This window comes from Pyrus communis, chromosome 8 (genome assembly GCF_041283825.1).
Source record: "Pyrus communis isolate YQ-2024b chromosome 8, ASM4128382v1, whole genome shotgun sequence".
Lineage (NCBI taxonomy): Eukaryota > Viridiplantae > Streptophyta > Magnoliopsida > Rosales > Rosaceae > Pyrus > Pyrus communis.
Window position 1 is genome coordinate 13,287,997 of NC_142572.1, and position 12,185 is coordinate 13,300,181.

Below are 12,185 nucleotides of genomic sequence, written 5' to 3' on the forward strand. Positions count from 1 at the left end.
TATCCGATGTATGGGAGACAAATCTTGACAAGAGTTGGTTTAAATTAAGGGAAATGATGTGCATGCGGAGAACACCAACTAAAAGTTGATACTAGGAATATGTTTAAACTAAATTGGATATTAATCCCAGTTAAATTGGATCACCAAGAGAATAAAAACAGCATAAAAGAAACCAGCCGATTAATCCCACTGTAAATCACCACTAACAGCATCTACCTCATAAACTAAAGCCAAACGCTTCACTACAACCACCACACTTGAGAAAACATGATGAACAGGGAAAAGTCGACGGGGATCAGATAGAGCTGAGACCTTAGAAACATCCACCGGGAACTGGTGGATCTCATCCACCCATGGATTCTTCTCCTTGACTGGATTCACAGTTCTCAAAGCCTTCCAAACTGCACTGTTGCAGTTGAAGCTGGACCCAAACGCTATCTGCCAGTTCTGTCTCCCTTCTTCATCTTTCCCTTGGCTTCTGTATAAGCAAGTTCATACCAAAGAGAGCTGCTTGAAGTGTTGCCAAATCTGTAAAGTGTCATTCTAGAAGGCTCTATGTAACGGTCCGACAGCTGTAAGTTTTTCTCCAATTCATCTAGCACAGCTCTTCCTCCGGCATGAATGCAGAAATGCTCAAAAGCCAACTTGAAATCCGGGATGTAAGGCATGACCTTCATCTTCAAGAGTTTTCTCCCAGCAAGAAGAGCAACTGTTCGGACATAGGTAACACGAGAGGACCCAAGGTAGTGATGTTGGTCTTCAAAGCGTCCCCAGCAACCGCCATAAGATCCTTTGACAAAGAAACTCCAACTTTCCCGGCAAAATCCTCTTGTTGGGTAACACAAGAGAAGCACTTGTCATCCGAACCTTTGTGGATTCGAACAGTGTGCACCAACTGATACTTGGATCGACGTCTGTCTGACCATTTGATTGAAAGCAAAATTGCAGCTCCTCCCATTCTAAAAAAGCAGTTTGAGACAAGCATCGATCTATCATTCCCGAAATACCTGATGTTTTCCATGCTAATGACCAAAGCATAGGTATTCGGGTGGACTCGAAGAAGATCTTTAGCAAGATCAATGGAGATCAAACCGGCACTACATCCCATCCTGCCGAGGTTATAACTAATAATATTCCCTCGCAGCCTGTAACGATTGATAACCATAGCTGACAACGACAGTGTTGGATTAAACATGCTACAATTCACAACCAAAATACCAATGTCCTTCGGTTTAATGCAAGTTTTTTCAAATGGCTGATCAAGGGCACCAAACATTACCATCGCAGCTTCTTTTCTCACCTCTGCCATACACGGATCAGGAGGCACCTGTACAACAGCTTCAGGGAGGTAGGTCGAGTCCCCAAGACCCGGCCTCTCAAGAATTTTGCGTTGAAGCGCGAAGTTTTCCTCCGTGAATGTTCCTATTGAATGGGAAGAGTTCATGAAGACCCGCCTTGTGACCTTTCGCGCATCCTCCTGCTTATAGCACGAGAAATCAACAAGGTAAACAGGCTGTGGACGAGTAAGGAAATAAAGGGTCAATAAGAAGACCAAAGGAGCCGAGCAAAGGACAACGGACATGAGATTGAACCTGAACTGATCCCAAAGGTCATGGAGGTCTTGGAGTGAGAATGTACACAGTTGTGCCACGGTGAGAACAAAAGGAGGGGATAAAAACAGGTACATTCCATGGGTGATAAGTTAATGGTATCCGAGCTTTACGTACTTCAGTTTCACAAATTGTTTGAAATCGGGGAGCTTCAATGAGGCCGAGGACACCGATGATGAAGGGATTGAAGGTGTGTTTAGATTGGAAGGTGACGTTTTTCCGAAAATTCGAAGAGAGATGTCACCCCTGATCTCAATAGAACAGTAGCATTAATGAAGTGTGAATCCTCTTTCCTCAAAACCGAATTTGAACAGCATTTCGGGTTACAGAACGCGATTTTGTGTAGAGGAATCAAAGACTCTACGGACTGGATTTTCTAGGGACATTCTGGTATGTTTGGGGGCTTTCAGGAATTAGAGTTTCTCTGGATTTGGTAACAGCGCGGATTCCAGGTCTCGAAATACGAAAAACAGAGAGATTTTAGGTTCAAGACTCTAAGTTGGTGAGTTTGCTTGATTGTGGCCATGAGAGACTGAAATACTTCTGAGTCTTCTCGGCCTCTAAAAAGAGTAGATACTCGAGGATTGCCATCAGTTGTCCTAAAAAAGATAAGAACAACAGAAAACAGCAATTGCAGCAGCTCAAAGGACCTAAAAAATACCTTCAAAAAAACCAGAAAGCACATAAAAAAGTAAGCATTTTTTACTTTTTATACCAAATATCAAGCTAAAAACGAATTGATTCAAATGAATCATTGCATGCGATCCAGATGAGAAAACCTAGATGAGAAAACTGACCTGAAATTGCAAATCTGATCAGAAATGTTGGATTTTTGGCTGAGAAAACAGAATGGTTTCTTGTGCTTTCCGAGTCTCGTGAGTTTGTGGGAGCGAGGAGGCAGAGTCGGGACAAAGAAAATGACTTTCAAATGTTGTCGTTTTTGTCAAAGATTTTCAAATGTTGTTGCGTGTCTTGTGTTTGGGTTGACTCGTTAGAAACTGAATTTTTTAAATAAAAGAAAAAGGAAAAAAAAAAAGACCAATGTTATAAATAGGTCAAAGTTAGAGGAATAACCTTTTTAATGGTAGGTGCAAGGTAGATGTAAAATGCCACACTAAAACTATAGCACAAGAGGATAACAAATAAAAGGCAGAGGAATAGATGATGTTACTAAATTTTTCTCTCTTTCTCTTCTTCTTATCTTTTCTGTTACATGAAAACATGCGGATTGCTCTATTTATAGAGCAACTCCAAACTGATGTAGTTAATGCATTTTGAAATTTACGACACTTCGTCTGACTATACAATCTCTATGTATTCAACTTTCACTTTGCATGGGCATTGAAAACTTCTGCCCATGCTGAAGAATTCTGCTAATGAACTGTGGGCATTCATTGCCATCAGACTTTTCAACATTCCCCCTTGGATGCCCACATATCAACATGAGTTGCCTCGTTAAAACCTTGCTTGGAAAAACCCAGTGGGAAAAAACCATAGCGAAGGAAAAAGAGTACAACTTTTCCTGGATCGTTGATATAGTGTCAAGTATGCTTATGTTGCCTCGTTAAAACCTTGATAGGAAAAACCTAGTGGGAAAAATCCTAATCGAAGGAAAAAGAGTACAACAAGCATGTATCATGGATACTCGCCCTGATATGTATCTCCTCCTGATTCCGCATTCTCCAAATTTAGCTGTTTGGTAAGTCGACGTAATCTGATGCCTCGCACTAACTTCTGAAATGTGCACTTTGGTAGAGATTTGGTGAACAAGTCTGCCAGATTTTCATTTGAACGGATTTGTCTGACTTCAATAACTTTAGCCTTCTGAAGCTCATGAGCACTGAAAAACTTTGGAGATATGTGTTTAGTCTTATCGCCCTTGATGAATCCTTCATTCATTTGGGCAACACATGCTGCATTATCTTCATGGATGACAGTTGGGTTGTCTGTCTTCGAAGTTAGACCACATGAATTCCGAATATGATGGATCATTGATCTTAACCAAGAACATTCACGACTTGCTTCATGTAAAGCAATTATTTCTGAATGATTTGAAGATGTAGCAACTAATGTTTGCTTGGTTGAGCGCCATGAGATTGCTGTATCTCCATTCTTAAACACATATCCAGTTTGTGAGCGGGCTTTATGCGGATCAGAGAGGAAACCAGCATCTGCATATCCCGCAAGGACCTGGTCATCTGTGGAGTTCTTTGAGTAGAAGAGACCTATGTCTGTTGTCCCACGAAGGTATCGCAATACATCTTTGATACCCTTCCAATGGCGAATTGTTGGAGCAGAGCTATACCTTGCTAACAAGTTAACTAAAAAAGCTATATCTGGTCTAGTTCATTGTGCTAAATACAACAAAGCACCTACTGCACTTAGATATGGTACTTCTGGACCAAGGACCAGTTCATCATCTTCTTTTGGACGAAATGGATCTTTCTTAATGTCCAAAGAACGAACGACCATTGGCGTGCTTAGTGGATAAGCCTTGTCCATACCAAATCGCTTCAGAATTTTTTCAATGTAAGCTGATTGGTGGACCAAAATTCCACTAGCACAATGCTCGATCTGCAGGCCGAGACAATATTTTGTTTTTCCAAGGTCTTTCATTTCAAATTCGCTTTTCAGATATTCAGCAGTTTTATTGAGCTCTTCAGGAGTTCCAACTAGATTCATATCATCAACATATACTGCCACTATAGCGAATCCAGAATTGGATTTCTTAATGAACACACAAGGGCAAATAACATTGTTGATATACCCTTCTTTGATCAAATACTCACTGAGACGATTATACCACATTCGTCCAGATTGTTTCAGCCTATACAATGATCGCCTTAATTTGATCGAGAGCATACCTCGTGGTTTGTTACTTGTTTCAGGCAACTTAAGTCCTTCTGGGACTTTCATATAGATGTCAGTATCTAATTCTCCATATAGATACGCAGTGATGACATCCATAAGTCGCATGTCAAGTCTTTCTGAAACCACTAAACTTATTAAGTAGCGGAACGTAATTGCGTCCATTACAGGAGAGTATGTCTCCTCATAATCAATTCCAGGTCTTTGAGAAAAACCTTGTGCAATGAGTCGTGCTTTGTATCTTGCGATCTCGTTTTTCTCATTGCGTTTCCTTGTGAATACCCATTTGTAACCCACGGGGTTTACACTAGGCGGGGTTTGGACTACTGGTCCAAAAACATTCCGTTTTTCCAAGGAATTTAATTCTGCCTGGATTGCATCTTTCCACTTAGGCCAATTCTGTCTCTGTTTGCATTCATCAACAGAGCGGGGCTCAATATCATCACTTAAGATGATTTCAGTGGCTACTGCGAATGCAAACATATCATCGATGATTATTTCATTCCGATCCCACAATTCATTTGTACATGTATAATTTATGGAGATTTCTTTGCTTTCATGTACTTCTGTCTCTTCAGGGACATATGTCTCATCAAGGACATTTTCTTTTTCTAGAAGTCCAGAATCATGAATTGTGGATTCATCATTCATTTTTTCTTCCTGAATGACTTCATTTGGATTCAGTTGTGCCCTCGACTTTCTCTTTCGAGGGGCTGAATCTTTTGAACCTGGGGGTTTACCACGCTTCAGGCGTGCACCAGATGAATCATTTGCTGCCACTTTATTTTGTCCAACAAGGACAACAATTCTTGCAGGTGCATTTGCAGCTGGTATATGTGATTTTGTCACTTTCATAGCATCATTAAATGCATCTGGCATTTGATTGGCAATGCTTTGAAGATGAACGATCATTCTCACTTCATTTTCACATTGAATGCTGCGAGGATCAAAATGAGACAAGGTGGGAACAACCCATGTCAGCTCTTTCCGTTCTTCTGGAACGGTCTTTTCTTCCCCTAACAACGGGAAAATTGTCTCATCAAAGTGACAATCAGCAAAACGAGCTGTAAACATATCAAATGTCAAGGGTTCCAAATATCTAATGATAGATGGTGAATCAAAACCCACGTAAATTTCCAGTCTACGCTGAAGTCCCATTTTAGTGCGTTGCGGCGGTGTAATAGGCATATAAATAGCACAACCAAAAACTCGTAAATGGGAAATGTTTGGCTGATGTCCAAACACGAGTTGTACTGAAGAGTATTGATGGTTGGCTATAGGTCTCAATCGAACCAATGATGCAGCATGTAAGATGGCATGTCCCCATGCAGAGACTGGCAATTTGGTTTTCATAAGCAGAGTGCGAGCTATTAACTGAAGCCGCTTGATCAATGCTTCTGCTAAACCATTTTGAGTATGGACATGAGGAACAGGGTGTTCAACATCAATGCCCAATGTCATGCAATAATCATCAAAGGTTTGAGACATAAATTCACTAGCATTATCAAGTCGGATTGACTTAATGAGATAATCTGGGAACTGTGCTCGTAACTTAATTATCTGAGCAAGAAGTCTCGCAAATGCTACATTCCGAGTAGACAAGAGACAAACATGTGACCATCGGGTAGATGCATCAACCAAAACCATAAAATATCGAAATGGTCCACATGATGGTTGAATAGGCCCACAAATATCCCCTTGAATTCTTTGCAGAAATGATGGGGATTCAGCATCAACCTTTAGTTGTGATGGTCTAATTACCAACTTCCCTTGAGAACAAGCTTTGCAAGGGTTATCATTTGAGGCAGCAATGTGTCTGCTCATTATTGGATGTCCATTAGAGTTGGTAATGATCCTACGCATCATGGTAGATCCTAGATGACCTAGACGGTCATGCCAAAGCATGTAAACTTTTGAATCAATGAACTTCTGGTTCATGACAGTATGTGATTCAATTGTCCTTATGTATGTATAATTCAATCCACTCGACATACCGCACAACTTCTCCAATATACGCTTCTGGGTATCATTGGAGGTAATGCATAGATACTCCACATTTTCTGCACTTTTTGTTTCAATGTGGTATCCATTTAAACGTATGTCTTTGAAACTTAACAAATTTCGAGTAGATCAAGTAGCATACAATGCATTCTGTATGGACAATATTGTTCCATTTGGTAACATAATCTGGGCTTGCCCTGAACCTTGAATTACATCTGAAGGTCATGATATTGTTGTTACCCCTACTCTTGTAAGTATTAAGCTTGAGAAATACTTTCGATCACGAAGTATTGTATGTGTGGTTGCACTGTCTGCAAGACAAATATCTCCGCCATTTCTCATGTTCTGAGAATAACCACAGTTTTTATCCATGCTCTCTGAGTAAGAGAATCAGAGTTAAAAGCAAGTTATAACAAGAAATTTACATGCCACTTTTATTGAATATGAAAATACTACAAGTTCAGCATAATAAAAGTACATCAATGATTCAATCGGACCGGTATACTTCATGTCCCCTTTCCACAATAAAGTCTGGAACATCTAGATGAGTTGTGTTCAACTACCCTGATAAGTCAAACACAGGATCAGGTATATCCATTGGTCTAGCCTGATCGAGAAAATTGGTCTCGACACCCTTCTCCTTGAGGGAGACTTGATACAGATCAACTAGATGTTTTGGGGTACGACAAGTACGCGCCCAATGCCTATTGCCACCACACCTATGGCAGACTCATTCAGAGTTTCTAGGAGCATTGTTCATATGAGCTTTGCCTTTGTGGCGATTCACATTTTTGAAGCTCGGGCCTGAATTATGCCTCGGAACCTGGTTGTGAAACTGAACTCCATGGTTCTTGCCTTTCTTATTCCATCGACCTCGCTTGTGGCCACGTCCTTGATAGGAGCATATTTAGGCGACTTACTTAGCTTGTTTTCGTGCATCTATGTTGTTAATTCATAATTGTTTTAGTAGTTTAAGCCATTTTCGTGTGTTTTTAGGTTCATATGGCTAAGGAAGCAAAAAGATGCATTTTGGAGCATTTTGGAGCAAAATTGGGCTTGGAATGGATAGCATATGCTTGGAGCCAAAGTGTTGGACGAATTTGAAAGCCTTGTATGCACTTTGGACATAAAACAAAGGGCCTAGCCCAATCAAACAATCCTTTGAGCCATGCAAAACCTCTAGCCCAATCAACAACCCTTAGCCACATGCATTCACATGCATCACAACCACCTTTTCCATCTTTATTCCACATGCATTCATCATAATTCACCCTAGCTACCACCATTCACACACACATGCACTTACTCCTTCATCATTACACCACCTTCTCCATCTTTATTCCACATGCATTCATCATAATTCACCCTAGCTACCACCATTCACACACACATGCACTTACTCTTTCATCATTGCACCACCATTCACACACACATGCACTTACTCTTTCATCATTGCACCACCAATTCAACACATGCATTCACACACCAACAACCTAGCTCTTTTTCCATCATTATTTCATCCACATGCACTCTCAATCATAACAACCACATTCACTCTTAAACAATCACCCACATATTCTCCCATTCCCCCTATAAAAACCCATGCATTCATACACAAAAAATATCATCTCATTTTCATACACAACACACCACAAACACATCCAATCTTCCCTTATAATCCAAACACCACTCCTCATCCATTTCCATAATTCCCCAATCCATTCAACACACCAACAACATCCCTTAGACCTTGTGCTACGACGAAGAGGAAGATAAGAGGGCCTAAACGTTCATACAATTCAAGTTTGAGTTGTTGGAATGTTTAGGTGTTTCTTTGATTCTCTTTGTTTTGTACCATGAGGAACTTCCTCGTTCGACATCAGTTTTGCTTCAAGGGTTCTTTCTTCTTAATCCTATGTTCACTCATGTTTTTATGTCAAACCTTTTGTAAACATGAAGTGTAACTAATCTCTCTCTAGGGATTCGATGTAGCCTTGCAAGAGTGCCATGTAGTTAATTCAGAATTCTCATTTAATCTATCTATTTCTTGTTTCATTCTCCGATTTAATTGTGACTTAGTGTGTTGATTTTAGTGCTTGATCATCATTTGAATTAACCACAGGTTGTTTAGCCAAGATTAAAGCACACATCATGCATAATCGTGGTGGATATGTGAATGAATGAAGGGAATGTTTTGCAAACATCCTGCCGGGTGTTCCCTTTGGTTTTGTGAAAGTTTCTTATGCACTACATATTCTTGATTAGGAACCAAAGTTGCACATCACAATTAGGTTCATGATTAGGGACATTTGATCAAGTCCACACATCATATGGCCGATCATATCTAAGTGAAACAAACCCAAGAAATAAGTAGAGGGATGAGTATAATCTGACTTAACAAGCATGGACTTGGCTTAGCAATGGTGAAATCGAATCTCTAGCTACATCTCTATTTGTGCTATCTCATTTCATTAGTTGTTGATTCATTTATTTGTGTCTACTTCATTTTCTTGTGCTTTCAAGTTACAACAACAAATCTGCCTAAATTGATTAGTTTATTTCTCTTATAGAGTTTTTGCAAAACAAGTAGTTGTTTAGGTCCAATTAGTCCCTGTGGATTCGACATCCTTACTTGTGCCATTATACTAAAAATATTCTAGCACGAAGAAGGAAAACTTCAACACCATTTCATCAATTTCATATTTACATTCTGTCTTAGTGTTTTAACGTTTAGTTTCGCATTCTTTGAGTCTAGTTTAGTGTTTTATATTGTTTTTACGTTTTTGAGTCAGTTTCCAAGTGATTAACAATCCCTCCTAATCCCCGGTCCAGAACGATCCCTACTTATACTTATACTACAATTGATAAAAAGAGGGTTTAATTTGTGTGCGTATAAATCTTCGCATCAGTCCTCGTTTATGATTATCACCACCAGAGGATGTGGCGTTCACTTCGAGGGAAGCAGCATTCATTTCTGGGAATGGTGCAGATCCAGTAGGTCAGGAATGATGGTTTTTCATTAGGAGCTCATTATTCTGTTCAGCTACTAAGAGCACAGATATCAGCTGGTTGTACTCAGTGTAGCCTCGTGCTCTATATTGCTGCTGCAGGAGCACGTTGGAGGCATGAAATGTGCTGAGAGTCTTTTCCAGCATATGTTCCTCAGTAATAATATCCCCACAGAGCTTTATCTGAGAGGTAATTCTGAACAATGCAGAATTGTACTCTGCCACTGACTTGAAGTCTTGGATCCTCAGATGAGTCCACTCATAGCGGGCCCTTGGAAAAATCACCGTTGTCTGGTGATTGTATCTGTTTCTCAAGGCATTCCAGAGAGCTAACAGATCTTCAACCGTTAAGTACTTGCTCTTTAGCGCCTCATCAAGATGACGGCGAATGAAAATCATGGCCTTTGCCCGATCTTGAGAGGATGAGCTGCTCCCTTCCCTGATGGTATCTCCAAGATTCCCTGCTTCTAGATGGATCTTGGTATCCAGTACCCAGGTCAGGTAATTCGTCCCGGTAATATCCACGGCAACAAATTCAAGCTTCGCCAAGTTCGCCATTTTCTTTTCTGAAAGAAAATGAGATGTGTAAGAACTTGCAATAATATGTATTCCTGGAGGAATATGATGTTAGAACTTCTGGTTCTTACAAATTTTTCATTTTGATCTTCAGGCCAAAATGATAAGCACTCGAAACTTCTGGCTCGAGATTTTCACGGTGAATGAGGAGGGCGATTGTACTGCACCATTCTCATTGAAATAATGTAATATAGAATGGGCGATTATTCCGCACCACTCAAGTAACAGGAAAATTAAATATGCAGAGCAGCGTGGGCGATTATACCGCACCACATAAAATTGCAATGAAATTAAACAGCAGGTAAATTCAAATATGCAGGGTAGGGTGGGCGATTATACCGCTCCACCTAAAATTTGCAGTCCAAGATAGGCGATGATACCGCACCGTCTTGGATCGCAGTAAGAAAAAATTTGCAGTTCAAGATGGGCGATTGTACCGCACCATCTTAGATTGCAGTAAAATTAACATAAATAAATACTGGGTTAGTAATCAATCTCTACACCAAACAAGTAATTAAAGATGTATGTAACCGTTAGATTGAGAACTAAGAGCAGGCATGGAGCAAACAGATTTTTGCGAGGGTATACGGCGCAGTTGAGTCAGATGAAGAAGATGAACAGTAAAAACCTTAAAGGAAACATTTTTCTTTCTTTCGTTTGTTCGGCGAAGAGAGATGAGAGAATAATTATATTTAGAGACTCGTGCTGATAACGTGTTATAAATAGGTTAAAGTTAGAGGAATAACCTTTTTAATGGTAGGTGCAAGGTAGATGTAAAATGCCACACTAAAACTATAGCACAAGAGGATAACAAATAAAAGGCAGAGGAATAGATGATGTTACTAAATTTTTCTCTCTTTCTCTTCTTCTTATCTTTTCTGTTACATGAAAACATGTGGAGTGCTCTATTTATAGAGCAACTCCAAACTGATGCAGTTAATGCATTTTGAAATTTACGACACTTCGTCTGACTATACAATCTCTATGTATTCAACTTTCACTTTGCATGGGCATTGAAAACTTCTGCCCATGCTGAAGAATTCTGCTAATGAACTGTGGGCATTCATTGCCATCAGACTTTTCAACAACCAAGGGTTTGTTTAGGGTTTTTGTGCTGAAAAAAAAAACATTTTTTAGAATTAGAGTTAGAGTTACTTCTGCTGTTTTAGACTCATTATTTTGACAGAAAAACACTTTTTTTCTTCTCACTTGCCAATTACAGTTTTAGCCCGAGTTAAAAAAAAAAAGAAAAAAATTTGTTTTAAAATGATTTCAACAATGTCAAACCAGCCCAAAAAAGAGTAAGATTTATTAGCAAACAATATGTGGTTTGATGAGATATGTTATAAAATACAAACTACCTTGACCTGTTAGCATTTGAGAAGAGCTAGAGCTGCTCACAAGCATGGTCACATCACATGATGTGAATTTTATTATGCTTCAGTATATGACACGCGTTGAAGCATAATTAGACGTGTGGTGAATGATTTAATAAATTAGAATTCAACGATCAAGAATTCTGGTGTATTGAATGATTGTAAGCACTAACAGATTGATACATATTAGAAAATCATTGATGAGAAGTTTTTGGATATGTTTCTCTCACTGCAACATGGTATTACTAACATATTTTTTTTGTAATACAACAAAACGGCACAACAAATATTTCAAGGACATAAATATAATATTAATAAATAACTGTACGTGTTAATTCAATAGTGGATTGATCATAACATATACTTGTGATTCCAATCATATTGAAAATTCAATCGTCACATGATAATCTCAATCCCCCTTTTGCCATCACGTGACCACGTACTATAGTTACATTGAAAAAGTAATCGTCTCAAATCCTTTTTTTTTTTTTTTGTTAATTCCCAACTAAAATATAGGCAAGGTCGAAATGGTGCAAAATGGTCACTGAGATTAGCATAACTTATCACCTCAGTCATTAAAATTTAAATCAATGGATCTAGTTCCTAAATTTGTCCATCAATCACTTCGGTCATTTTGTGAAAAATCTCCATTAAATAAGATAAAACGTCAAAATACCTTTAATTTTTGTCAAATCATTTTGACACATTATTTATTAAATTGAGGATAGTATTGTTATTTTGATTCT

At 39.1% G+C, this 12,185-nt stretch overlaps 1 protein-coding gene and 1 pseudogene across 2 annotated transcripts; both read right to left on the reverse strand.

Moving 5' to 3' along the window:
• Window positions 1-42: 42 nt before the first annotated feature.
• Window positions 43-2,515, reverse strand: LOC137717038 (3-ketoacyl-CoA synthase 11 pseudogene; annotated as a pseudogene). The gene is made up of 2 exons (XR_015965043.1): window positions 2,408-2,515; window positions 43-2,271 (listed from the first exon to the last, which is right to left on the reverse strand). The product of XR_015965043.1 is annotated as a 3-ketoacyl-CoA synthase 11 pseudogene (transcript).
• A 6,963-nt stretch (window positions 2,516-9,478) lies between these two features.
• LOC137724323 (uncharacterized) lies at window positions 9,479-10,045 on the reverse strand. Its single transcript, XM_088698309.1, has 2 exons — window positions 9,843-10,045; window positions 9,479-9,791 (listed from the first exon to the last, which is right to left on the reverse strand). Exons 1-2 carry the CDS (start codon window positions 10,043-10,045, stop codon window positions 9,479-9,481), a joined length of 516 nt encoding a protein of 171 aa, XP_088554435.1.
• Between the last annotated feature and the right edge of the window lie 2,140 nt (window positions 10,046-12,185).